General features: G+C 50.8%; 2 protein-coding genes across 4 annotated transcripts in view; one reads left to right on the forward strand and one right to left on the reverse strand.

Annotated features, from left to right (window-relative positions):
• The first annotated feature begins 676 nt into the window (after window positions 1–676).
• On the forward strand, window positions 677–12,480 carry GET4 (guided entry of tail-anchored proteins factor 4). 2 transcript variants are annotated; one of them, XM_074158398.1, is made up of 9 exons: window positions 677–842; window positions 4,957–5,035; window positions 5,445–5,526; window positions 5,797–5,946; window positions 7,592–7,730; window positions 9,595–9,735; window positions 9,819–9,894; window positions 10,079–10,151; window positions 11,189–12,480. In XM_074158398.1, exons 1-9 carry the CDS (start codon window positions 688–690, stop codon window positions 11,275–11,277), a joined length of 984 nt encoding a protein of 327 aa, XP_074014499.1. In that variant the 5' UTR covers window positions 677–687; the 3' UTR covers window positions 11,278–12,480. The 2 variants fall into 2 exon arrangements, with proteins under 2 accessions (XP_074014499.1, XP_074014500.1); XM_074158399.1 differs by having other exon boundaries at window positions 688–842; window positions 7,637–7,730.
• A 2,432-nt stretch (window positions 12,481–14,912) lies between these two features.
• Window positions 14,913–27,202, reverse strand: part of ADAP1 (ArfGAP with dual PH domains 1) — a 57,850-nt gene continuing 45,560 nt past the window's right edge. For both annotated transcript variants that reach the window (XM_074158332.1, XM_074158333.1), the window contains 7 exons: window positions 26,871–26,983; window positions 24,605–24,751; window positions 19,188–19,271; window positions 16,870–16,932; window positions 16,394–16,465; window positions 15,713–15,941; window positions 14,913–14,941 (listed from right to left, as the gene is read on the reverse strand). In XM_074158332.1, coding sequence (XP_074014433.1) covers window positions 14,913–14,941; window positions 15,713–15,941; window positions 16,394–16,465; window positions 16,870–16,932; window positions 19,188–19,271; window positions 24,605–24,751; window positions 26,871–26,983 — 737 coding nt within the window. The remainder of the gene's footprint in view (window positions 14,942–15,712; window positions 15,942–16,393; window positions 16,466–16,869; window positions 16,933–19,187; window positions 19,272–24,604; window positions 24,752–26,870; window positions 26,984–27,202) is intronic.

A 27,202-nucleotide genomic window follows, 5' to 3' on the forward strand; every position in this document is an offset into this window, starting at 1 on the left:
ACCTGCTTAAATAATAGAGCAGAGGGTGTGATGCTGAGCTGAATGCCGCAGGGAGGGGTAGGACGGGTTTCCCCATGGGCTCTGCCCTGTTCCTGAGGGGGTGCCGAGGGCCTGTGCTGGCCATGGGCTAGTGGCCACACTCAGGGCCTGGGGGGGGGGGTGGGTCGGTGCTCTGTTACCTCAGCGCCATTCTGTGCCTCCATGTCTTGTGCCCCTCGGCGCACAGTGGTGTTTTTGAAAGAAAAACCCTCAGAAGTTCTAGTTGCTTGATGCTTCTCAGCAATTTCAAAGGGTCCTGGTTTGGGTTTTTGTTGTGGGGTGGGTTTTCTGGGGTTTTTTGGGGGATGTTTTTTTTTTTAACCCCGCTTCCTCACCCTTCTCTGTGAGGACACAGCGACTCCGCCCAGCAGGACTCTGCTCCCCTTTCCTTCCTCCATGTCCCACTCTCTGACGCAGCAGCCCGGCTCTGACGCGGGCCTTGGGTTAATTACTCCCGTTCCCGCCCTCTCCTGAGAGGAGTAAGGCGGTTCCCCCCCACCACCCCAGGCCACGTGACGCCGCGCGCGGCCGCGCCGCCTGACCCTCGCCGGCCGCCGTCGCAGCGGGCGGAAGCCGGGCGCGCGGCCGCCGCGGGGCCGCCTGCGCCTGCGCACTCCGCCTCCCTATCCCCCTCCCTCCTCCGCGCTGATGGCGGCGGCGATCATGGCGGCGGAGCAGGAAGCCGCGAAAGGCGGCGGCAGGAACCGCGGCGGCGTGCAGCGCGTGGAGGGCAAGCTGCGGGCCAGCGTCGAGAAGGGCGACTACTACGAGGCGCACCAGATGTACCGGACGCTCTTCTTCAGGTAGGGCCCGGCCCGGCCCGCCGCCCTGCCCCTCCCCCGCACGGCCTTCCAGAGCCTTCCCACGCAGCCGGCCCTGCCGCCGCGCACACGCCCCGCTCCCCATTGGCCGCCGCTGCTGCCCATCTCCGCCTCCTGCTCTCTCATTGGGCCGCGGGGGGGCGGGGTGGGGCGGGTACGTGCCGCCGAGGGTAGGGCGAGCGGCGCCGGCCCGAGCTGGGCCCGGGCCCGGTCTGGGGGCGGCGGGCGGCCGGCGGGTTGCTCCCGCTCCTTCCCTGCCTCCTCCCGGCTCGGCTGCCGCCGGAGGGGCGCGGCGGCTGTGCGGGAGGGCTGGGGGGCGGCGCGGGGAGCCGCCGCTCGCCGGGGTTTGAAGGTGAACCCCGGGCAGGCCCGGCTGAAGGAGGGGCACCGGCCCGGGCGCTAGAGGCTGCGTCGCCTCACGCTAGTCGCCATCGCGGATAGAACTGAATTTCGTCCCCTGTCCCCAAACGTCTCTTAGCGGCCCGAATGAGCCCCCCGCCAGGCGGGGCGGCCGCGGACCGCCATCCCCCGACAGTCCCCTGGGGCTCGGGGCCTGGCCCGCCGCCTCTCCCGGCTCCGGGGCCGTCCGGAGCCTCCCTAACGGCCTCAGCTTGTGTTAAACGCCAGCCTGGCTGCCGGGGGGGTAAAACCCTTCCAGTGTTTGAAGGCCTCGGGTTGATGCTCAGAACAGGGAACGGGGCCACCCTGCTGCACGGAGGTCACTCTCCGGGACCACTCTGAGGAAGGGGCAGCTCCCGGGAGGGCAGGAGTCGCCTGCACGGAGGAGTTTTATTAGAATAGATTCTAGTTGGTGTAATATTTGTGTGCGTGGCAGTGGCTCAGTAGAGCAGGCCTGGGCATTTATTCAGAAATATTACCACTGCCTGTGATGTCATCAGAAACCTTATTTTTATTGCAAAACTCCTTTAGATTATTTTTATTTTTTCACATGCACTGCAGCGGTCACCCTTTCATCAAAATTTAAAATGTACCGTCCCTGAAGGTATTTAAAAGCCGGGCAGACGTGGTGCTGAGGGACATGGGGTAGTGGTGGGTTTGTCAGTGTTAGGTTGATGGTTGGACCCCATGATCTGAAAGGTCCCTTCTGATGCAGACAGTTCGATGCAGATCCCTGCTTGCAGGGGCACAGATTAAGGTATTTCTTCCAGGGCTTCCTCAGTTGGTCCCAGCTTTGTTCATTTGTGGTGCTGCTGAGAGAGGGCAGGTGGGAAAACTACCTTTGGAGTCTGGGTACCTCACGTATGTGTCACCTGTCCCCAGAAGGGGAATGGGAGTGGGCCTGTGGGCATCCACAGAAAAATGGTGGCCAGGCATGTGGGGAAGAGGGTCCTTGGTGCCCAGCCCTACTGCTGCTGCCAGCGTGCACGAGACGTCCTGCCCTGCACTGTTAGTGCCAAGCACTGCTAAATTAAAGCAGTTGTGTTCTGCCATAGCCTCTGATGGGATCAGCGAGGGCAGCGTCTAGACCTTTAGACTTAAATTGTGTTTGAAAATAAATCTAAATGTAAGATAAAGCATGGCCTATTTTATAGTAAGGATTATGTGATGGGATGGCGGCAGTGGCGGGAGGTGGCTTGGCTCAGCAGGTCACTTCTCATCCAGTCTCCTCAATGTATTAACTCCCATACTTTGCCTAAGCCTCCCTGAATTAATTTGGAATCAAAGATCCTGCCTTTTCCATTTTAAATGCAAGGGAGAGGAGGTGCTCAATTAAATGAAAAGGTGACATTTGCATAGCAAGGAGGAGGGTTTCCTTCTAGGCAGAAAATGTAATGAGGTTTGGAAAAATCACTGAAGCCAAAAAAGAGTCCCGGAAAGTCTTGCCTGCCCTCTGTAAGATGGGTGTTAGATGTGTTAGATGTCAGCAGTTTTCCAGCTACACACCAGCCCGGAGTGAGATGATCTCAGCTGCGGAATTGTAATTGGGGTAGCCAGTGCCTGCCTGTTGTAAACAACGGCGGCCTGTAAAACATTAGTCTGTTCCGTCCTGAGTTGTGTGTTAAAGTTGAATCCTGACTCAGAGCTTCAGGAATCATAAACTGAGGCGTGTGTGAGCGTGGAGGAGGGGAAGCAGCGGAGAGGGAAGGATTATCATAAGCCTCTTCCTGCAGACTCCTTATCCTGCCCTGAGATCCCGGGAGCAGGTGGGAAACTCCTGCTCCTGCCTGACCCCGAGCAGCGAGTCCTGGGCTCCTCCGGCCGGGAACGCTGGTGCCGGGCGGCGCTGTACGGGCTGAGCTCTGTTCATGAGTTGGTGGCAGAGTCCAGCTTCCAACTTTAACATCCCTGTTGTAGTTACACTGGCATCTGCTTTCCTGATGCTTGCAGGTACTTTTCCTGGTATGAACAATCTGTTCCAGGATTTCTCTCATTCTAAATGCCATTTAGATCAACGTCATGAATATTTTTATTAAAAAACCTTTAAAATAAAAGTTCTTTTTAAGAAAGCACTCCAACTCTTTTAAATGGATTTGGTATTGTAAAGCTGTTTTCAGCATCTTTTGGTATCTGCTGTAATAATTCCCAGATTAGGAGCTCCCAAGTAGCATTGGGAACATACTGAAAGTAGAATTTGTGGGAGCATATCCAGGCTGAGATTCGGAGTCGAATGCCTAGAAGCAAATGTGGCTGTGAGGAGCTGCCGATCCGTTTGCCTGACACGCGGGGCATTTACTGCGGGGATTGCAAATCTCAATTGTTGGGGCTGCTTATTCGAAACACACCCCCCCACTCAGTGCTGTCCATTATTGCGGTTGTGCTGGTTTGGATGAAAGACCTCGTGGTTTGGGGCAGGGGATGAGCAGGACGGCAGGAACGTCCCCTCCCTTGTTTGTTGTCTGAGCTGATTTTACCAGTAGGACCTGTCCCCGGGACTGCCACGTGTGACGGGAGTCTTACCCGCAGCACAGGAGTTTTTGGGATCCACCGTTGCTCGTTGTCGCTTGGGTTAGTGTGACCCCTCCGTGCCCACACTGTCCCACTGCTCCCGGAGCCACCCGTGGGGACACTGGGGGGGCCTGGCCGCTGTGGGAGCAGAGGGGGGAACCGGGAGCAGGGCACGGCCAGGTGTCATAGGGGACAAAACAAATATTGCAGGTACTAAAGCAGCGTGGCAGAACCGGCGTCTTCTCTTCTTGGTATTGACTGTTGTTATGAACTACTCGGAAAACGCGTCTTGAGAAGCAGTTAAGAAATTGGAAATGGAAATTGGAAACTCTAATTGCTGCCACACCTTAATTGCTTTTATAGGAGATGTGTTTATAATCTAGAGATGAGACTATCCAAGACCCTTAGTTACCGATAGTGACGACGCGCAGGAGGCTGCAGTCACTGCACCGTGGTAAGAGGCTCCTGCTCTTGAGGGAACCATTGGGAACAAATCCTTTTATTCTTCATTTCGTGGTTAACTCTTAAATGGAGCAGGTGGAGGCTGCAGCGGGTGTGTTTGGAAGCGTTACATTTGCGAGGCCAGACTTGTTCCTGTTGTGAATTGGTGACTGTAAGGTGTTGCGTGGTAAATCTTGCTGGCTGCTCTTGTGCCGTCAGAGCCCAGTTACTCTGGCTCAGCAGAGGACGAGTCTGTGGCTGATGTCCCCTGGCAGAGAGCGGTAGCGGCCAGAGAGACTTAAACCAGGGAAGGGAGCCATCAGTGAGGAGAGGGCTGGGGTGTGCGAGCTGCACAGGCTGTGTCCCAAAAGCTGTCACTGTGATGGCTTTTGTTTTGGTAAAGGCTCTGATGTGACGGTCTGCGCGGTGCAGCTCAGTGCGTTGGCGTCTCTTCCTCAGGTGAATTCCTGGGATCGTTTACTTTTCTTTGTTTCAACCCAAATGAGGTTTGAAGCTCTCGGATTTTCATTCTTACACTCTCTGCTTGTATTCCATCAAGTCTGGAGCAGAAAACAAATTGTAGCTTGAAGTTAAAGTTACATCATTATTGAAACTAACCTGACTTAAAAATATATCCCTTATTGCCTTTATTTTAAATTTTGTTGATCTTTAATCCTTTAAATGTAAGTAGCTTTAAGCGTACACAACTTAGTGCTGTTTTTTATCAAGGCTTTGGTGTTGTTTTCAGGTATATGTCACAAGGAAAACATGCAGAAGCAAGAGAATTAATGTATTCAGGGGCTTTGCTGTTCTTCAGCCATAACCAGGTAAGTCACGTGTTTCATGGGGGTGGGGGGGTGGGGAATTGTTATTCCAAGATTCCAAGTGATGAATGGTGAATTCTTAGTGGTAAACGTTTGGGGTAATTGCTTTGTAATCTTTTATTTTATCTCTTTGTTGAGTCTTTCTCCACTAAGGAGGATTATGCCAAGCTGGAGCATAAAGCAGAAGTGTTTGAGCATCCAAACAATAATCGTAACCACATTTGGTTTGCTTTCCTGGAGCCTTCTCTTCTCATGCCATCAAATTACTATAATTATTTTATAAGGGAAGGCTGAGACTTGACACTGTGCTGTAGATGCCGGTAAAAGTATTAAATCAGCCTCTGACAAACTTCTGGTTGCTGCTTTCCTGTACTGATACGTTCCTCACTACCCGTGTGTGTCTGTTTTGTAGCAAAACAGCGCTGCGGATCTGTCCATGCTGGTTTTGGAGTCTTTGGAGAAATCGGATGCAAAAGTGGCCGATGACCTTTTAGGTGAGGTGACCTTTGCGCTGGGTTTGGTGGTGTTCGCGTGTGCTTTCGCTTCACCGTGACCGCTGTTAACGGCCTTGAAACCCAAAATCCTTCCTGTCCATCCTCCCACGTGGCGTAAAAACGGACTGGGAGAAAGCTTTACTAGAGAATAACAGGTTCCCGATAACAACAGCACTTTAGCTTAAATGTCATAGCTTAAAGATGCACTAGAAGCAGCAATTCATCCTGTCACTGTTAATGCTAAATATTTGTGAATCTTATTGCTTCTAGAAAACCTGGCTAAATTGTTTAGTTTAATGGATCCGAATTCTCCCGAAAGAGTGGCTTTTGTATCCAGAGCACTAAAATGGTCTAGTGGGGGATCAGGAAAACTTGGACATCCAAAACTACACCAGTTACTAGCGATTACCCTGTGGAAAGGTAAGAAAAATCAACTGGCTTTTCTGCATTTTGTTTGGAAAATGGTGGAAGTATGATATTGTAGGAGATCTATTTTGGGAATAATCTAAGGAAGCTGAGATGGAAATGATGGATTGAGTTCTGCTGTTGCCTGATTTTTGCAGTAACTTCAGCTTCATGTTACTAACAAAAAAAATCTGGGGCTGTAACTCTATATTAGTGCAAAACCCAACTGCTGTAAAGCTCTCTGTAAAAGGGAGGCTGATCCTTTAGACGTTGAGGGAGTTTGACTGAGTCATTAGGAGGAAAATCGCTGGGGCACAAAACTCTTCTATTGTGGGGTTTTTTTTGGTTTTAAATCCTGGATAAACCTGAAAAAGATTGAAATCTATCGCCCAGCACCCAAAACAGTCTGTGGATCTCCAATTGGGTATTTTTTGAGAGATTGACCAGCAGGTTTATTCCAGAATGAATGCCACTGCCTTTGATTTTTGTGGGATTTTGTCACTTGTGATGGGGTGTAAGAGAAACCAAAAATGCACTAAATAGTTATTTTAATTGCGGACGATAGCCAGTTTTTATAGTCTTATGTTCAAAACATAGCAAAGGTGAATGAGAACAGTTGAATAAATGCCATCTCTCCTGTGGTTTCTCCTGAATTAATAAGTGTGCGAGGTGGTTGTTTGTTTATTTTAAATTTTTCAGTAGCTGCAAAGTGATGATGGTGGTTTCACATAACAATCCTGACCCAATGGTCAACATTCCAGCTATGGCAATCCCGTGCCTGTTCCCCTGGGACTTACATTAGCTTGTGGCTGCTTCCAGCCAGAAAGGGGGGATTTTCCTCTGAGCATTTAAGTGAGAAGCTGAGATACGATTAGGATAAGAAATGGTTGCATCCTGCAAGTGACAATCCCCATTTTGCAGCCATCTGCTCACTGTTCTTTCCAAGAGCAAAATACATACATTTTCTCAGTCTGTAGTTTTTGAGAGTTTCATCAGAAAAGGCTCAGATTTCTAAAACAAAGCTTTTAAATCCCAAAAAATTAGCAGCTATCCAGGTTTGATTTGTCATTGCAGGGATTTTGCAGGATGCTTTGCTTTGAGTTAAGTTCTAACAAGTCGTTGTCATTTCTTACACCTTTTTTTCCTGTACAATCGCTGTTCTCTTCAACATAAGGAAGCAATTTTAATTTTGATAGCGAGAGTGGGCTAAGCTAAAAATAGGGAATGCCTTCTTTCTGTGCACTGAGAAAGAAGGTGCTGTTTGACTTCTTGGTACACGTGGTCTAATGTGGAACTTCTTGATTCTTCTCCTGAGCGCTGGTGACAGCCCCTGAAGTGCCAACGTGCAGTTAGATCAAATGATAGCACCACAGCTCAAGCTGTTTGTCCCACTGGTAGCTGTGTTTTGTGGGTGTATTGAATAAATTCTATTTAAATCAAATGTATTTAGATTAACATATTTATTATCTCGCTTTATAAATTGTCTGTAACATATAAACAAAAAAGCCCACTCTCTTTTTTGCTTGTTGTCTTGCTTATATACGGTGTGTGTAGCTCTTGTCCTTTTACCCGCTGTAGTGTACGAGCCTAACAAATTTGTTTTTACGTTCAGGTACGATGAACCGATTTCTTAAAAGCCATTTTCTTTTTCCTTTTATAGAGCAAAACTATAGTGAATCTCGGTATCACTTCTTGCACTCCACAGATGGCGAAGGATGTGCTAATATGCTAGTGGAGTACTCCTCGGCCAGGGGCTACCGCAGTGAGGTGGACATGTTTGTAGCACAGGCAGTACTACAGTAGGTGTTCGACTTGGATTTTAAACTGTTTTGCTGAGACGATGCTGTGTTTGGGGCCAATCTAATTTAATCGTGATAACTGGAGGTTAACCATGTGTCCTTTTCGAACTAAACTGGCCAGAGCTTCTGAAACTCTCTTTGTGTGGTAACAACAGGGAAAAAAAACATCTCAAAACTGGTGTGTTGAATTGGTCACATTGGGAGAGAGAGAAAAACAAATAACGGATTAAGGTCGAAACCTGAAAGCATGTTAATTGCCTGAAGAATTAAGGTAATCTGTTTGACCCTGAAAGCACAATTCTTAGCTTTGTTAACACCACTTTATGCCTAGTTAGAGCTTACCTTGATGTCCTTACCGGGCCTGGACCTAAGCAGGCTCTATATTTACCTTTAGCGTGGTGCTTGCTCTCCGGCTCCTTGTCCTGAGACATGGTTTGTCTCAGGTCACCCTGGGCTGGGAGCAGCAGCACGACCCTTCTGGGTCTGCAGAGCTGCTGGTGGCTTTCATTTAATTCAGGCATTTATCTTGTAGGAGGTGGGAATGCGAGCCCTGATGTGCCTTTGCAGAGCTCATGTGCAATTGAGGTTGACAAAGCCAATTTTACTGTGTTTAATCAGCTGATGGCTTTCTTCGGCAAGGGAAAGCAGCTCGTGGAGGAGCCTGAGGAGGAGGTGGAGACAGGGCTGTGCAGCGGGAAGTTGGGGAGCGAGGAGGTGTTGGGGGAGAGGGAGGAGGTGAGAGCAAGCCTGTCTCTCCTGGCAGCAGTGAGCTGTCATCTCGGATCTGTCCTGCTTTCCCTAGCCGGCTGATACAGACTGCAGTGACTTTGAGCTGTAGAAAATCCTTCACGCAGGACTCCTAAACAATTTTATGGGGCTTTGTTCTGGAGAGGGGGCGAAATTCTGGGGAGAAGGTATCAGTAAGAGATTATTTTTTCAGTATTTATACAGCCACATCCTTCACTGGCCTATAGCTCAAATACTGCACTAAATCCTCTTACATTGCAGTCTATACTCTAATGACAGTAATTGCTGGCAGAAGGGCCCGATGCCCTTGCCCGTGTGAGGGTGCAGAACTGGAGGCCACCGAGAATGACACAGCTCATGGCAGCCTTCCCAGGGCTCGCTGGCAGCTTTTGTCCCAGTAAAGTCTCTTGTTAGGCCTCTGGGACTTGCAGAGATTGCCAGTTAAATTAACTGGACCCGAACAAAGGTTAGGAAATCGATCCTTTAACTGCTGACACGCGGCTGGGCAGCCCAAAGGGTAGCTTTGTGCTGAGACTCTTAGACGTGTGGGACAAGCTTCTCAGTGATCTGCTGCCAGGTTGTTCTGAGATGGTGCTAATGGAACAGCAGAGTTGTCGGACACTGGCAAATAACGTACTGAGAGGAGATGTGTTTGGGAGTGGATGGGGGCAGGAGAGAGGTCTTTAATTAAGTTTTTACCTCATCGTAGTAACTCTGGACAAGTAAATGCAATGTCACGTTTAATCTGAATTACATGGTGGCCAGTCTTTCCACATTTTGATTTAATTGATGCCGTCTTTCAGTAACCGTCCTGTACACAATCTGCTTAGATCTTGGTTAAACTCATTCCGTTAATATTTAAAGTCTGTTCTCCCTCCCAACCTGTTTATTCCACAATGTGGTTTAGTAGTGATTTTTCCCCTTCCTCGGCTGATGGCCAAACCATTGCCAAAGAGCTCTGCCAGTTAGTTTTTGCCATCAGTTTAATCCTGAGATGGTTTCTATGCACAAATGAAGTAGAGTTTGTCAAGCGTTTGGCTTCCCTTTTTCTCTCTGCATGTAAAACTGCTTCTCCGCCTTTTATTTTTAACTTGTCCTGTTCTGTTTCCTTTTGCAGGTTTCTCTGCTTGAAAAATAAGACCAGCGCATCAGTTGTTTTCACGACGTACACACAGAAACACCCTTCGATAGAAAAGGGTCCGCCCTTTGTCCAACCACTGCTAAACTTCATCTGGTTTCTGTTGTTGGCGGTTGATGGGTACAGTCTGATTTTTCTCCCGTTGTTCTCAGTTTCCTTTTCGGTTGTTACTGAAATTACAATTCTGGTTGTTTCCTTTCCAGAGGAAAACTAACAGTATTTACAGTATTGTGTGAACAGTATCAACCTTCACTGAAAAGAGACCCCATGTATAATGAGGTGAGTTACTCCTGGCTGCAAACAGCATTTAACCCACAGAATTAGTTAAATAACAGCTGATCGTGTCCTGTTTTGTGACTGCACACAGGAGTTGGCTCTAGCTTGTGCGGTGTGAGTGCCGCCTGTGCTATTTCCACCTGGAAATGAAGTTGCTGATGTTGTTCTTCCCCTTGTGTCGTTGCAGTACCTCGATAGAATAGGACAGCTTTTCTTTGGTGTTCCCCCCAAGCAGACATCGTCCTACGGAGGGTTACTAGGTGAGGTTTGGGCTGGTAATTTATATACAACGGCTGTGCTGGAAACAGGTCATGTTCTAACCCATATATCAGTGTTTTCATAGCCTGTAGCAGCAGTCCCTGCTGTAAAATACAAGATTAATTGGTTGCATGTGAAATTAATTTGTAGACTTCCCATCTTTAGGAAGGGCAGAAGCATGTAAATGACTCATAGGGTTAATTTTTGACATTATGGCATAAATTCCAAATGTAAAGAAAAATCTTGTTTGTGTTAAGGCTTCATTTCCTCAGACTTGAGCGGCTGATTTTCCTTAAGCCAAGCCTGGGACTTTGGCAGAGATCTAACCAGTGCTGGTATGAAATGAATGTTCCCAAAGTAGAAGTTCTGAAATCAATACTGCCCTTCTACAAGAAGTGAAAGGCAATAGAGAAATTCAGCCCTCGATTCCTGGCTCTTGAATATAAAATGTGGGCAAATTGAACGGGATTACTTCTATAAAAATGGAATGTTTTTCCTTGAGGACTAAAGCTTTTCTGTTTGGAAAGTGACTGGAAGCTTTACCTGCAAATGTCAATTCACAGATACCCAAAGTTTGTGAAAAACGTGACATCGTAGATCCCGTATGATACAGCTTCTCAGTAATTCAGGCATCTTTAAATCGAATAAAACAGGGAGAATGCATAAATGCCTCCAACATTTAGAGCATGATGCAGAGCATTGCTGGGTTTTGACAGTTTCCTGGCTGCAGGTCTCTCCTTCCTCATTTAGTTGGGGTTGTTTTTTCCTCTCATGCTGCAGCTACAGCCCATAAGTATGTGAGTTTAGTGGAGTTTTTCCAGTGCGCTCTTAGAGGAGGAAAAGTATCAAAATGCAGCTTCCCCAAACAATAAATTCTTAATGGAAACCAGCATGGGAGTACTAAAAAAATAAACAAATAAATAGGGTTTTTTCATGATTGAAATCTGCGCCCTATCAGGGCGGTAGGAGTATAGCTAAAAGTTCTTGAGATGAGAAAATGTAAAACTGGCAATTTTGACTGCCCTGTGTTTTATTCTAGGAAATCTTTTAAACAGTCTGATGGGAACTGGAGAGGATGAGGACACGGAGGAAGGGCAGGAAGACAGCAGTCCCATCGAGCTCGACTGAGTGGTGTCGTCTCCGGGTGCCGTGTAAATCTGGTGATTCGATGACTCCAAAGACAGTTTTGGAATTTGAATCCTGCGGTTGTTTCTTGGCGCCTAAAAGGGCTCCTCCGGTCTTTTAGAAATGGTTGCTGAAATGTTTATAATGTTTGGTCTATATTATTTATGTAAAAAAAAAAAAAAAAAAAGAAAGAAGAAACCAACAAAAAGACAAAAAGTAGCCAAACGAAGCAATGGGAGCAGTTGTTAGCAGGTTTCCGATACAGCGGCTGTTGACTTTGATTAAAATCTGGTCTTCTCCGGTTTCTGACGCAGTATTCCCTTTTGCACAGCAATTGCATAAAGCAGAATCGTGGGGCTCGTACCTCACGGCCTTACCCAATGCCATCCCTGTTACGAGAAAGCCTCTGCCGCCTCCGAGGAAGATGCGGGAAGGCAGAGGGATCCGTTGAATAACGTTCTTTGCGAGGCTGGTGCCAAAAGTACCCGCCCGAGGAGCCCGGATCCGAGCTGCACATCCCAGAGCCGGCGATTCCCAGAGCCGGCCTTCGCTGCCGTGAGTATGGCCCTCGCCGCCCACGCTGCCCGAAAAGCACAAGATTTAATTGCTCTCCAGTAAAAGCCAATCAGTGGGACGTAGGTAATTGGCTTCCCTGTGGATCTCTCTGGCCTAGGTATAAAAAAATGAGGCTGGTGGCTGTATTCCTCTGGGAGAGATGGAGCGCGCGTTCCCAACCATACGCCAGGTTAGAGCAAACACAGCCGTATGCGTTGGAACCGCAGCTGCCTGGAAAGGGAAGGGATACTGCAGAACTTCTGGTTCTTTACCATATATTTATTTTTCTTGGGTGATTGATTCATTTAACACTTTCTGTAAAAAGGAAAAAAAAAAAAAAAAAAAAAAAAAGAATAAATCGATAAATAATGGAGTAACTTCAGGCCCAGGGGTAGGGAACAGCCATTCTGCATCTCCTCCTGGAACGCAGCCCAGCGGGTGTCGGTGTAACAGCCCACGGATGAAAGGGGGGGGAAACGCTTTATTTTTTCACGGTGAGAATAAAAAGGCTTAGATTAATTAATAAACAGCAATCATGCATGGGGGAGGGAGGGGTTAACACAAATCTATTGACTGTATGAAAAAGAAAAGGCATCAAAAGAAAGACTTTGTGTTAATTGTGAAGTCTCAAATAAACACTTTATACCAGGCAAGGTGACGGTGAGGTGTTGTGTGAGTTTGAAGAGCACAGATTGGACTTTATTTGGTGTTTTTCTCCCCGCACTGCGTATTGGACCGAGGGTCACCCAGGCCTTAGAGCTGCAGGCTGTTACAGGCAGAGTGGGATGGGGTGTTGGGGGGGGAGTGGGTGGCTTTGATGCGCAGCACTACAGCCGTGTATACAGAATGTGGGTGTGTGAAATATATATTAAAATATATATACACACATATATAAACAGCCTTTTGTGTGTGTAATAATTTATAAAGAAATAATGTTATGCTTTATAATTTATAATATTAATGAAACGCGCACACACAATCTTTCTAGCCAGCCATAAACACAACCAAGGAGCCCGGGCTGTTCCCTCCGGCGCGCCTCGGCTTTTGCGTAAGTATGTGAGCGACAGTATGGGTGTAAAACATACTTATAAATGCTTCTGATATAAATTAATTACCTATCTGTAGTTAGGCATAGACGTACACATGTGGATATAGGTACGGTTATATGCAACATATTTTTCTTAAATTTATAATATAAATATATGTATAATTATGTACTTTGTACTTATATATACCTATATATAAAGGGGTGTGTGTGTGTATATATATATACACACACACACACCCCTATTTATGTACCTATATAAAAAGCATGCACATGTGTATATAATATATAATTATTTTCTAAATCTGCAATGATAAAAAAATGCCTCTATACATATACAAACATGTAAGAAATACATTTAGCTTATATACTTGTAAGTTAACTGTATATGTCTAATGATGGCTACATATACGCACGCCTATGTGCATATGTATATGTGCTCGTATGAACTACATTAGGCTCATATACACGCAAAGTGTATTATACCTTACACTTCTATCTGCTGTGCGCAGTTTATGGTTGTGTCTGAACAGTCAACAGGATTTCTTTCTATAGGCCCAAGAAAAATATTATCTTTTGTGTATGTGTGTGCATCCATAGCGATAAAAGATGAAATTTATATAGGTGTATATATAAAATAGGTACGATGTAGACTATATAATACACACGTATACACAAGGCAGTATTATATATATTATGTTATATATTATAAATAGGGGTGTGTGGTTTACATGAAATATATTTACATGGTATGTACACACAGAGGGTCCTGGGGGTGTCCCCTGGGGGTGGCCCGTGTCCGTCTGTCCCCCCAGGGCTCTCCCCACACCCTCACCTTCGTGTCTGCAGGTGTTTTACCTCGTCCCTGTCCCTCGCCAGCCCCAGCACCACACGGCCACAGCTCGGACATCATCATTTATTGGTTGGAATGACATTTAGTACCACAGTGGTGTCACCAGGGACAGGAGGCACGCACACAGCCGATGGGATGCTCTCGGTTACACACACCAACGCACGCGCCGGGGGGGGGGGGACGGGGGTGGAAAGCTCTCGGGTTTATTTTATTTTTTTTATTTTTTTTATTTTTTTTGGGGGGGGGTGTGTACAAATCCAGCACCTGGAGTGCAAGTCCCAGCCCCCCCGCCCGCAGGAATTACAGTGCTCAACACAGCGCCGAAACGTCACTTCAAGCAGCATTTTTTTTTTTTTTTTTGGCAAAAAAAAAAAAAAAAAAAAGGTCAAAAAAAAATTAAGACAATTATTGGGGGCAGGGGGGGGAAGTGCACCCACCAATCCAGCGAAGCAACATCCCATTGTCCCCTCCCCCACCAACCCGGGCTTCCCAAATGGGGTGAAACCCATGAAACGGGAACTTTGCTCCCCTGGTGTCACCTCGTGGCTTGGTGGCCCCCATCCCCTCGCAGGGCCACCTTGCCGGGGGGGGGGGGGGGGGGGCAACCCTGCTCCATGCCCTTCATTAAGCAGGTAACGAGCCCAAGGAGGCTGATTTCCTCTATTTCTAAACCCCGTTTGAGCCTGGGCAGGGCATCACCCCGCTCCCCCCCCCCCGCGGGGTCGTTCCGCACATCACCATCGGGGCTGGTCCCAGGTTGGTGCTTCGCGTCCCACCAGGAGGTCACTGCTCGGGGACACCCGGCTCCCTGGGGGGATGCTCAGCTCCAGCCCCACGGACCAGCTCGTGGGGAAAAGCCCCATCTGCCCCCGAGATGTGCCACCAAGAGTCCTCCCCAGCCCACTGAGGCCAGGTGGGACACCCCCCCCCCCCCCCCCCAGGGGGTGACAGGGACCCCTCGCCCAGCGGAGCAAGGTTTCAGGTTGGATCAGCATCTTCTCCGACATTTTGCTGCCGCCCTTCTTGGTTTCCGACATGATCAAGTGAATGATGAGGGGAAAGGGAAGTATTATTATTATTACTGTTATTAATATTATTATTATTCATTAATTTTAACATTTCAAATAAAACCACGTTGTGTTGTAAACAGAAGCTCACTCCTCAGGTCTGCCCAGCCAGTCCCCGCTAAGGTTTATGTTTGAAATGGGCTTCCACTGAAAGAGAAAAACCACAGAAAATAAAGTTAAAAGCAGGACAGGGCCTGGCAGGCGGCGACCGCCCGGCACAGCCCCCCCGCGGATGGTGCTCCCCGGCTCCGATTAGCCCTATAACTGGGTGACTGACCCAGTGGGTCAGCACCGTGGGCATCACATCGGAGGTGATGAAGAGGGAAGGAGACCATCCTCCTCCTCCTCCTCCCAGCGTGAGCCCCTCTCTGCTTGGACAGCTTTTGTACCCTCCCCCAGGGTAGGGCTTTTGTGAGGGAGCGCTGCTGCTGCATCCCTGATCCCCCTCCATCCATCCCTGATCCCCTCTATCCATCCTCGATCCCCCTCCATCCATCCCCGATCCCCCTCCCTCCATCCTTGATGCCCTCCATCCATCCCCGATCCCCTCTATCCATCCCTGATCCCCCTCCATCCATCCCCGATCCCCTCCATCCATCCTTGATGCCCTCCATCCATCCTCAATCCCCTCCATCCATCCCCAATCCCCTCCATCCATCCCTGATCCCCTCCATCCATCCTCAATCCCCTCTATCCATCCCTGATTCCCTTCCATCCATCCCCGATCCCCCTCTCTCCATCCCTGATCCCCTCCATCCATCTCCCCCCTGTTCTCTGATCACCTCCATCCATCCACCTCCATCCGTCTCCGATCCCCTTCATGCATCCCCCTCATCCCCTGTCCCCCTCCATCCATCTCCGATTCCCTCCATCTGGGGGGGGGCGCGGAATTCCTCCCACCCTGCCCAGCGAACCCACCTGCGTATTCCTGAGGCAGCATGGGCCGGCTTATGACTTTCTGGAAGGTCGTGATCCACTCCAGCTGGTCGTCCTCCGTCTCGCAGGCGAAGAGGAATTTCCGATCCGGGGTGACGATGGTGATCCCGTGCTGCCAGTGGTTCCCCTGCGTGGAGGGCGGGAGCCCCTCCAGGACCTTGTAGCTGTTTTCCTTGCTCCCAATAAAAACTTCCCCTCTGGCGAAGGCGTCCTGGGGCACAGCGGAGAGCTCGGCTGTGACCGAGGGGTGGCCGGGACACGGCTCACCCTGCACCAGCCACAGCCTCCACCAACAAAGGGCAGCAGCCAAACGCCCAAAGCACGGGCCACCCCACGGAACCCCGCTCCAGCTCCTCCCAGGGGCACCCATGATACGGGACCAGCACCAGGGACCCTCAATTCAGCTGCAGAAAAGTCAGCAGCTGCTCCCCAGGGTTTCCAAAGCATTTTTGGTGAGTATCTGTGTGGGGGGCTACAGCACCCTGAACACCGGGCAGGTCCACCCAGCAGTGACGGCTCAGTGCCCTCTTGGTGCTCCCACCTGCCTGAGCTTCACTGCTCATCATCATCATCATCATCATCATCAGTAGTAACAGGAGGAGGAGGAGTATCATTATTATTATTGACTATTCCCAGCAGACAGCCCAGGCACCTTCCTCTTACCAGGGGATCTTTGAAATACATGAGCCGTCGGTCATCCATGGTGAACCATCGCTTCTTAAACCCTTCTGTTTGCTGAAGAGACAAAAAAATGCTGGATTACACACCAAACGCAGGTCCTCGCCTACCGGGGACCACCCGGGAGTATCGGGGCACTCGGAGGAGCCCAATGGGCTGGGGGGAGTTGGGGACAGGCGGCTTCTCGGCCACCACCAGCTGGCACAGCAGGGTCCAGCTCCTCCGGGTGGGCTTGCAGGAGCGGGCAGTGAGGCGGGGGGGGGGGGTGTGGGTTCCCTACGAGGTGGGTCTGGATATTTTTAACGTTTGCTTCCAGGTGGAGAAAGTGCATTAAGGCATTCACGGTGTTAAGGCTTCGCCTCCCCAGCAAAGAAGGGTTTGTCCCACCAGTAGAACCTTCTCGGCCCCGTTCAGAGCAAGGCTCACGTTTAGAGGGACTGCAGCAACGTTTCATGTCCTACCTTTGGCCCTGTTTTCTCCATGTACCCTTCCTTCAGGTAGTTTCTAGAAAGCTTTGGCACCAGCTGGAGCAGCCGAAGAGGAGAGAAAAGGGAGCAGCGTCAGATGGAGGGAGCTGGGGTGTCCCTGAAGGAAAGCCCATGCCAAGCTCACCCCCAGCCCACCCGGTCCCACTCCCCCAAAGTGCTCAGAAGAGGTGGGGGCAGAAACACGAAGCATCTCTGAGCGCTTCACCAGCAGAGCCCGCAGCCCCCAGGAGAAGCCCCCGGGGCCAAATCCCCCCCCCCGCTCAGCTCTGGTGGGGCAGCTCCTCCACCGGCCGCAGCGGGAGCTCCTCACCCAAGCCCTGAAGTATAATCTGCCCGTAAAAGCTGGTCAGCAGGCGCTGCCTGTGCACTCCCCCTTCCTGCAGGTATTGCTGACAACAGCTACCAGCGCCGGGGGCATTTTTACCGCTGCGTAGTGAGAACAAGGCAGCGTCGCTGCGAGATCTTCGCAGGTGCCTCTAAAAGCCTCTTCGAAGACGACGAGTCTCACCAAAACCAGGGCTGACAAGCCCGGCCGCACGCCTCCCCCGCCCCTGCCTTTCAATTAACCAGGTAATTAACGGCTCTGCTTGCCAAACCGCGCTCCCGCAACACCCAACTCTGCCCACAGCAGGCGTGCGCTTGGAGGGCAGAGACACCCCAAAATACAAAGACACCCCAAAATACAACAGCCCAAAGAATCACACAGCAGGACCCAGGAGCCTCTTCGCCTTGGACCCTCCTTGGTGGGCAGCGAAGGGCTCTACAGCCTTCGTAGTCCTGGCGTTTGGCTCCCGGGACGGGGCTGAGGACACTTTGCCAAGCAAGGAGCTCATCACCCTCGGAGCAGAGAGGTTCCTCCACCCTGCAGGTGGGACCCGAAGCCTCCTTCGGAGAGGGATCCCTGGGAGCTGGGCATCCTTAGGGTGGGGTGAGCAATTTATACCTCTCTACCTGCACTTAACCTGGCTCCTGTTTAGATTTACTGCCTTTGCACCTCTCCAACGGGGCAAAGGAATCATAAATTAGGTGTAAATGATGGCAACACCCAGAACGGAGCTACCTCGCGTACATCACCCAGGCTCCACGCAGGTCTCCCCAGGCTGAATGCTGTGATGGGCTGTTCAGTATTTCAAGGTCATAAATTAAACCTCACTAAACACTACACCGCTCTGTTTCCTCCAAAGAGTAATTGACGTGAAGGAGATGATAAACAAACATATAAATAGCTTATCTCCCACCGAAACTGCCAGGGGGTGAGTGTATCAACCCTCTCACCAACCGCTGGACAAACAGCAACTCTATTAAGGTCTGTAGGATTTTTGGGGCAATCCGATTAGGATGTGCCAACCAACTTTAACAGCAGTAGAGGATATGGAGAGGGGGAGACATGATTATAGAAAATATACACTGCACAGCAACTGTACTACAGCTGGCTAATGAGGCTGCTCGCACGGTTTTTCACGTTCACCTGGTTTAACTTCTCATCAGAAAATGGTCTGCAGTCCCTCCTGCCACGGATCGCCAGCCGTGGGACCCCTCTTCTTCTCCCCAGGGATGGGGATGATTTGGGGTGGCCGATGTCGGTGGGACGCGAAGGCTTTGGCCTGGGGGTCCCCGGGGTGCCGTGGGCCAGAGCCACCCTGCAGCCCAGCGCCAGCCCTGGCCCCCTCCCAGGTAATTAACAGGAGGAAGGTAATCAATTAAACTGCAAAAAGTCAGGGAGGTAACAGAGAGTAACCCCCCCCCACCCCAAGCAGTGACGTTACACAACTGCAGCACAGCCAGCTTGCCCTAATACTGCCTCCACTATTGTATTAGCAAAAGCTAACGCAATTAGCAGTTCCAGCTCCCGGAAAATGCAAGACAGAGACTGATGAGAGCGGCTGCCTTGACCTGGAGCCCACCCCAGAGCCTCGGGCACAGCACCCGCGCGCCTCTGCCTCCACCCTTTCTACCTTCCAGCCTTTGTTTCGGCTTTTAATATCCCAGCAACAACCTTTGGGAAGGACACTCGTGGCTCCTGTACGCGTGACAGCGCCGGGGTTACTCACACTCGGAGTGTGAACACGTGTGCGCACACACACACACACACACACACGCAGTTTCCAAGGCAGGAGCTGCACGTGGGCTCTACACCCACCACCACCACCTCAGCCCAGGAGCTGAAGGAGGGAGCACCCTCCAAGCCTTCCAGCTTGTTAACAAGATGCTAGAAATGAGCAAGGGGGGGGGAAAGAAAACCACAAACAATCAAAAAAAAAAAACAAACCCCAAACTGCAGAAAAACTCACGTCAACATCGCTGGCTCCAGGGAATGCCACTTGTAAGTAATGAAACCGCGCTGCCCGGATGGCGTTGAACCAATCCACTATTTCCTAATAAACAGGAAAAGAAAACACAGTGAGCGGGAGTTGTGTAGTTTGCACATAAAATAACGGGATCCTGCTGCGTTTCCTCCCTCCCATCACTTTGTCCCGAGCGACAGAGCGCAGTTTAGCAAAATCCTAAAAAATAAATAAATGCAGCCATAAAAGAGAGCAGCAAACGGGCGAAGGCTGGGGAACATCCAGCCTGTCCCAGGCTTCAGGACACGCACGGAGCTCTGCACCACGGGGTTTTCTGCGGAGGGAAGGATTTCAGCATCAGATCAGCAATTTGTGATACGGAGCCCAGCGCTGAGTTTGACCCTCTAAGCAATGCTCAGCGGGGGGCAAAGGCAGCCCCACACCTCGGCAGCCTGCCCCTCCGCAGCCACAAGCAGGACGAGCGAGGAACGCCTGAATTCCACCCACATTTTGAGGCCTTAGCAGCATATTTCAGCGTTTTGCTAAAAGAGTGGCCAAATCTCTCTTTATATCTGTACTCCTGCTACCAGTCGTATCTGCGAGGCCTCCAGGGACAAGCAGCGTGATACTGAAGCTCCAGCTCAGCTCCCAGATGCTCCGGCACTTCTACCTTTCCTTGGCAGGAACAGATCTCTTTTTTTTTTTTTTTTCCTTAATTTTGGTGGGCTTTTCTCCCTCTGAAATAGTTGTTTTATAACTTATTTGTTTTTTAAAGCCATCTATTAATTTATCTGTGGTGAGGTCCATGGAGGTTGTGCTGCCCTGGATGCTTTTTTGAAGGTTTTGTTGAGAAATGCCACCTTAATTTTAAGGGATGGGCACGAGGATCTCTCAGATAACTGCCCTGTGGTCGAAAGGTGTGGGCAAAGGACCGGCACGTTGGAAGGCAGGTGTAAGAGCTGCCCACACCGGGACACTGAGCCGTGGTTCAAACATTTGATGCCGTTCAAATGCCTTGCTTTGTTAATCTACTTCAAGGTGAAGGGGGAAAAAACCTAAACCAACATAATGGGACACAGAGAAACAGCGGTCTGGAAAACTCTGACCTTGTCAGAGGTTCTACTTACTTCTCACTCGCTTTCCTACCCTAAGCAGCTAAGCAGACCCCGGAGAGCAGCACAAAGAGGATCAGCCAGAGGAATTGGCTCCTGAAGTTAACGATGACCAAACCCGGCTGGAGGTAACGAACGATGAGCTGTAATGTTAAAATGTTGGTATTTCATAGTCACCAACTGGATGGCTCTCCCTCTGTGTACATACACGGGTCTCCTCTTTGATCGCGATGCGCGACAGGGGTTCACCCTGCAGAAAAGCACCTGAAGCCTTCATTGGCCTCCAGCAGCCGATTGCTTCTTGGAGCATTGATCGTCCGTGGCTGGAGGAAGGGGCAGCACCGCCTTTCCTTACACAAACCCGTACCTGGGTACGCGAAGCCAGAAGGCTCAGTTTTGCTAATTTTCTTCTGCGTGTATAATTATGAACAACACCACAGATAGAGCGAGGAGATGCAAAACAACATCTGCTCAGTGTTCTCAGATGGGAAGGTGTCATCTCATCAGCTCGTTAGCAGAGATCCCTTCCGCTGATTTATGCCTCAGAGCAAGCAGAGGAAATGAAAAAGCCTGCACCTTTGCAAGTGGCTTTTCCAGGCTCCCAGCTTCCTCCTGCTCTGCTTGCAGTGCCACCGCAGCCTCCCCCTCCACATGCCACCTTGGTGTCCCTCCAGCCTCCATCCTCAACCAGAGCCACCCACACTGCCGTGGCAATGTCTCAGACTGACAACCCCAGATAAAAATGCAGCTTCTTCTCACCGTCCCTCCTGCTCATCACTCCCTGCAGCCCAGGCAATGAGCCACTCTGCTGCTGCTGATCAGTCCCCCACGCTTCCTCTTCCAGCCCTGAAAGCTCCTGGGGTGGCTCAGGAAAGGAGGAGCTCCAGGGAAGAGCGTTTTGTCCAGAGAAGATCCAAAGATCTTGGTTTGCACTCTAAAGGGTGGTCTTTCCTGGAGACTCAGCCCATCCCTGAGCTTAGACTCATAGAATAGTTTGGGTTGAAGGGACCTTAAAGACCATCCAGTCCAACCCCCTGCCATGAGCAGGGACACCTCCCACCAGACCAGGTTGCTCAGAGCCCTGTCCAACCTGACCTGGAACGTTTCCAGGGATGGAACAGCCACCACCTCTCTGGCCAGTGTCTCACCATCCTCAGCATAAAAAATTTCTTCCTTATATCTAGTCTAAATCTTCCCTCTTTTAGTTTAAAACCTTTACCCCTTGTCCTATTGCAGCAGGCCCTGCTAAAAAAAATTGTCCTCATCTTTCTTTAAGTACTGAAAGGTGGCAATAAGGTCTCCCTTCCCACCTCCTGAGGGCGACGGTAACCCCAGGGATGGCAGCAGCACCCCACAGCCTTCCAGAAGTCCTGCAGAGGGAGCTTCAGCCCCAGATACAGGAGCTCAGGGCGGTGGGAAAATCCACTTCTGCAGCTTTCCCACCTCTGGGAGCAGATAAAGGCTGCTCAGGAGGGGCAACCCTGGCAAGAAGCAGCAGTTGAGGTGCCTCCAGGAGATGGGACAGTCCCCATAGAGCTGTCAGCCCACGCAGAGGATCAGTCTCTGGCTCCAGCGGGTGCCTCAGTACATCTGGTGGTGGGCAAGTCCTAACAAGGGACCGTGAAAACATCCTTTAAAAGGGTCACAGCCCCACGCCATCCTGCCCTGCCCCTCCAGGTGCCCGCTGTTATTAGATGCCCACCTCACAAAAGCACCCAGATAAGCCCATTTCGAGCAGGGTGCTGGGGCTGGTTTCAGTCCCTCGTTTGCCATCAGGACACACCGAGGAGCTGAGGAAGCCACCAGGCCCGAGGTCATGCAGGAACATCTCCAGCCGTGTTGCATGATGCTGTCCCGTCCCGTGAAGCTCTGGGGCGGCAGCACAGTGACCTGTTTCATCCGTCCGTCTTTTATCCCTTCGGGTGCCTTACTCCAGCAAATGCCAGTGGGGCGGCAGGGCTCTCCCAGCTGGTTTAGGGGCTGAATAAGCACACGTGGGATTAGCCCACCCGAGAGATGAGCCCGCTTTCCTCTGGGGTATTGCAGCAGAAGAGCCAAGCGGAGAGCAGCACGTGATGCTCTGAATTACTGCCGAGATCCTCGGTGGGAAAATCCCCCCAAATCCTGCCCTGGTGGGAGGACAGCCAGATCGGGGACCGGATTAGGTGGGGAGGGATCAAACCCCAGAAATTCGAGGCAGGAGGCTAAATCAGGCTGGAGCGCTTCGTACCGGGGAGAGGCAGCACCTCCGGGGTACCACGGACATCCTGGGGCTCCTGGGGGGTACAGGAGGGAGCCAAGGGCAGTGGGAGACCATGGGTGAGTCCTGAGGATGCCTTGGCTCCCAAAGGGTGGGAGCCCACCCCAGGGGGGTCATCTTCTTGCAGCCCAATTTCAGGGAAGCCAAAATAAATTCAAGGTGGGCGTTATTAGCTGGCATCAGAGCGCGTCCTGCCAAGCCACCGACACGAAGGCAGGAGCAACCCCATGAGACCCGCGAGAATGCTCCTTCCACCAGCCCCCAGCAGAAAGCTCAGCATTTTAAACCCCCCAAAAGCCCAACTCCCAGTGAAAGCCTGACTGCGCTGCAGCAAAGCCCAGCAAAGCCCAGACTTGGGCTCGACGGCGGGAGGCAGCTTTCACGGGAAAGAGCCTCTTCCTTATTTCGGTTTCAGTTGTGGCCGGGGAGGTACCCGAGAGCGAGCCAGAGATACCTCACCATGGGACCTGCACATCCCACCGGGCAGGGCGGATGGAGGGGGGGTGTCACTCTGGGAGCCCCCCCCGTGGGGCTGGGGGCTGAGAGAGGCTGGGCAGGCTGAGCTGGAGCCCGGCCAATAGCCCCGGTGCGTGCAGCAAGCAGAAGGCACCCAGGCACCACCGCGGTGTGCCGCTGCCCACTGAGCAGAGCCCTGCCTAGTTTTAAGTGCTTTCTTTTTATAGACAAACATATAGAGAGAGGGCAGAGAGAGAGATTTCCTTTAAATATCTATATACAGCAGCGCAGGCACACGTTCATCTATTACGTATATGTCTATTATACACTTATATGCATGTGTGTGCATGCGTATTACGTGCCCATTTCTGTGCATGTGCAAACCCAGGTGATGCCACTAATTAACCCAACCCCGACACACTAATTGCCTCCTGGCAGGCCTCCTGCACCACACAGGAGCCGCACTGAGCCTCTGCAGCACGGCCCCGCATCCTCTGGCTCCACTGCGGCCGGCAGCGCAGGTGAGATCAGCTCTGCTCATCCACAGGCGAAGAATATCTTGGGTTTTGGTGGCATTATTGGCATATACAGTCTGGAGAGGAGTGAGAGCTCTGAGCACAGGGCTGCCTGGCTCACCATGCCTGGGTGAACAGCCAGGAACGGGCTGTGGACCGAGACGATCCCACAAATCCCAGCCGTTCTGGTCCATGGGAGATCACCCCCCAAAAACCTGACAGACAGGGCACTGAATGGGGTGCAACATCAAAGGCTGAAGGCACCATGACAGCCCAAGGAACATGGGGGCCATGTGAACAGCTTTAGGCTCTGATTTTGTGGCCGCTCCAGGGCTGCTGATATTTTATGGGGAGCCCCGAACATCAGGGGAAGGAAAGAAAGAGATGAAGATAAGGCTGTGGGATGCAAACTCACCCGGGTCTGCTCTCTGCATGGACACCAGAACGTGTCAACAAGACCCACGGGCAACACAGTGACTGTCACCGCTCTTCACGGTGGCCCCCAACATTGGGACCCTCCAGGAGTGTTGGGACCCCCTCACTGCCCTGGTCTCCACGTCCTGCTGTCCCGATGCAAACAACCACCCCAAACGCAGGAGCCCTCTTCTTCATGCCTCCCTTCAGAGACACCAGGGTATCTGAGGGGATTTCTCTCAACACAAACATGCACATTTGCATTTCATAAAGTAGAAGGTGGGCAGAGAAACAGCCAGTTCCTCAGTTCTCCTACAATCCAGTTTGCTCCCCTTTTGCACCTTTCACTGCTCCATTCACCCCGTCTCCACCTACGGGCACTGAGGACCCTGCCTTAAAAAATGCCTCTGTCCCTGTGGAGTTGCAAGCAGAGGAACAACAATTCCTTCCACTTGCACCTCATTATTTAGAAGACACGGAGTTTCCAGCCTTTGCGCTTGGAAGGACATGACAAACACACCAAAAACTGGTTGTGCATCCTGTACCCCCACCTCTTCCACACGCCCCCAGCAGTTCCCAGCTCAGGCAGAGCCACAGGCCGGCCCTGAGCAGCATCAGCCCCCAGGACCTCAAACCCAACCCTCCTTGTTACCTCTGGGCTCTCACCTTGCCATCTTCGTGATAGACAAAGATGTTCCTTGTGCTATTGTCCTTCAAGTAAGTGATCTGCAGTCCGTGTGGGTTCCCGATTTTTGCAGGCTGGAAAGTCGCGTTTAGATGTTCGATCTTCATAATTGCTTTGGGTTCTTTTGCCTGGAAAGCACAGCTGAGTGAGCAAACACCTGAGAATTGGCTTTCAAACCGGAAAGCAGTTCACTTGGTCAGAAAAAAACCTCCTGATTGAGGCCATTAGCTAAAAAATAACCTGACTCCCGAGCCCACAAAACTGCCTGGTGATGAGCTGTCAAAGACTCTGCTTGGGCGTCAGTGAGTGCTTTCTGCCAGCCTGGGAGAATGCTCTGCCCTGCAAAATTCAGCAGAGTTCAAGGGGAGAATGGTTTCAGCCCAGAAGCAGGATGGACGGGCCAAGCCTCATGAGAGGATGTTGTGCATCTTCACCATGTCTCCTGCCTCAGCCTCTGACCAACCGTCTCCCGACCCCTAGATCTCCTCCAGCCTCTTTACCTAATGATAAGTGACCAGCTTTCACACCAGGATGAGCGCTATCGAAGAAGAAAGAAATCCATTCAGCCAGACAAAAAAAACAACAAAAACCAACGAGCGGACTGCTAACTACCAGGCCAGGATGCTTTCTGCATCTCAAGCACCTAAAGCCAGTTTATCCTTGCCCAAGAAGAAGGATCATCCCCCTTTCCAGCTTCGGACCTGGGTGCTAGGCTGGCAGGGGGCACCATGCCCACGTCCCACCAGTCCCATCCTCTCCCATAAGCCATTGGCTTCCAACTCTGCTCCTTCCCTTGCCCTCCAAACTGGGAACTTTCTTTTCAGAGGAACAAATATCTACATTCCAGCCCACCTCTCAGGTGGGTTAGTGCAAGGGGCAGACAGGATCGGGCCCTCCCAGGCACCAATCCCACCTGCACCCTCTGTGGCAGGTCGCTTGAACTTTGTAGTGTGGTTCGTGTTCCTACAAAACATCTCTAGAAGTTTACCCCCCCTTCAGGACTGCACCAAAGGGGCAAGTGTGAATAAAACATCCCAAAAAATAAAGAAAAGCTCTTGGTAACTGCAGTTTTATGGCAGAGCCAGGGGCCAGCAGAAGGTCATGCGGTGGTGACATGGTCCCCAGCACCATGTGGAAGTCCCTGAGCTGGTGGAGATACTAGTGCTGCTTTACGAACTTGGGGACTTGCCGTGGACACGCAGCCGTCACGGGTGACCACGGCGGGGAAACCACAGGGAAGAGGACACGTCTAGACAGTGCCGTTCCCACCATGGCTATGGTCAACAACGAAACAAAGCAGCTTTAAACCACCGGAGCAGTCAATAGCGAGTGAATGGGGGCTGCTGGGACTTTCACTTCTCCCTTGGTAATGACTGGCTCTCTCCTGTCCACGAGATGCAATTGCACCATACCACACACCACACCACGCTGAAGGAGAAGACAGTGCTATCAATGCTGGGCACCGGGCGTGGAGAAGCGTGGATGGATGTCCCCCTCCTCTGCATGGTGTGGCTCATCATGACACCACAATTGCATCAACCACTTCAGAAAAACAGGCTGGTGGTGTGGTCTGGGCTGCTCTCGGCTGCGATGTTCTGGGGAGGCTCAAAGGGCAGAGAAAACACCTTGGCTTCCTCCATTACATGGCGCAGAACAGTAGAGCGTCCATCCATTCATCCCAAATGCAATTTTCATGGTAATCTCCATTTCTCACTTACAATAAATGAAATGTGCCCTGGGGGAAAAAGACAAATTCTTCCACCCTGCTTGATGCTGGAACAGAAGACCAGGGAGCTCTTCCTCTGGACTGCTTCCTGTGCCATGCAGAGGAGGTTTCAGACCCCAGTGACCACAGCGAGGTGGTGATACCTTCATCACAAGCTTGCCATAAATAGGAAACCCCCATCAGCTGGATGATGCAGAGCCAGAACTGAGAAAAACTCCTTCATTGGTGGTTTAAGAAAAGCCTGATTGATTTTAAAGAGCAGGAGCAGGAACAGAGCAGGAGCAACAGAGCAGGAACATGTGAAATGGCCAGTGAGGGTGTCCCACCATGGCTGGGGTGGTGGTGGACCAAGAGCAAGCCCCACTGAAGACAGCGGTGAGCTGTACCCTTGTCCTGGAGCCACTGGGGGCTCAGTGCTTATGAAAACGGTATAAATAAAATACTGGATGAGGAATTACTTGTTCAAAGATGCTCCTGCAGTTGCGATCCCCCGTCCGCACACAGCAGCCCCGGGTACTCACATCATTTTTGTTGAAGTACTTCAGGGCACCTTCCCTCTCCGATAACACGAATTTTCGGCTTAAGAACTGCCCGTTGTCGCGTCCTCGCTTCCACAGAAATCCTTCTCGGTACCCTGCAGCAGAAAGCAATTACTGAGAACCAGGGATAAAACGCTGTATTTAAAAACAGAGACAGGGTAAAAGACACTATTTTAAAAACAGAGACAGTGGTACAAACCTCCCACTGAAAAAGCGTCCCCTTTCTCTCCTGGTTTCACACTTGTTAGATTTTTGTTATTGGCTCTGAGGAACTAGAATTTTAAATGTTAAAAGTTACATGTTTTATAACAACT

The sequence above is a fragment of the Numenius arquata genome, chromosome 14 (assembly GCF_964106895.1).
Source record: "Numenius arquata chromosome 14, bNumArq3.hap1.1, whole genome shotgun sequence".
Lineage (NCBI taxonomy): Eukaryota > Metazoa > Chordata > Aves > Charadriiformes > Scolopacidae > Numenius > Numenius arquata.

What these genes read in the sequence shown, in the direction of transcription:
- GET4 (XM_074158398.1), top strand. Translation starts at nt 688, where the DNA reads ATGGCGGCGGCGATCATGGCGGCGGAGCAGGAAGCCGCGAAAGGCGGC. An exon ending in CTGTTGTTGGCGGTTGATGG is followed by an intron (nt 9,736 to 9,818) that starts GTACAGTCTGAT and finishes TTTCCTTTCCAG; the next exon opens with AGGAAAACTAACAGTATTTA. An exon ending in GTCCTACGGAGGGTTACTAG is followed by an intron (nt 10,152 to 11,188) that starts GTGAGGTTTGGG and finishes GTTTTATTCTAG; the next exon opens with GAAATCTTTTAAACAGTCTG.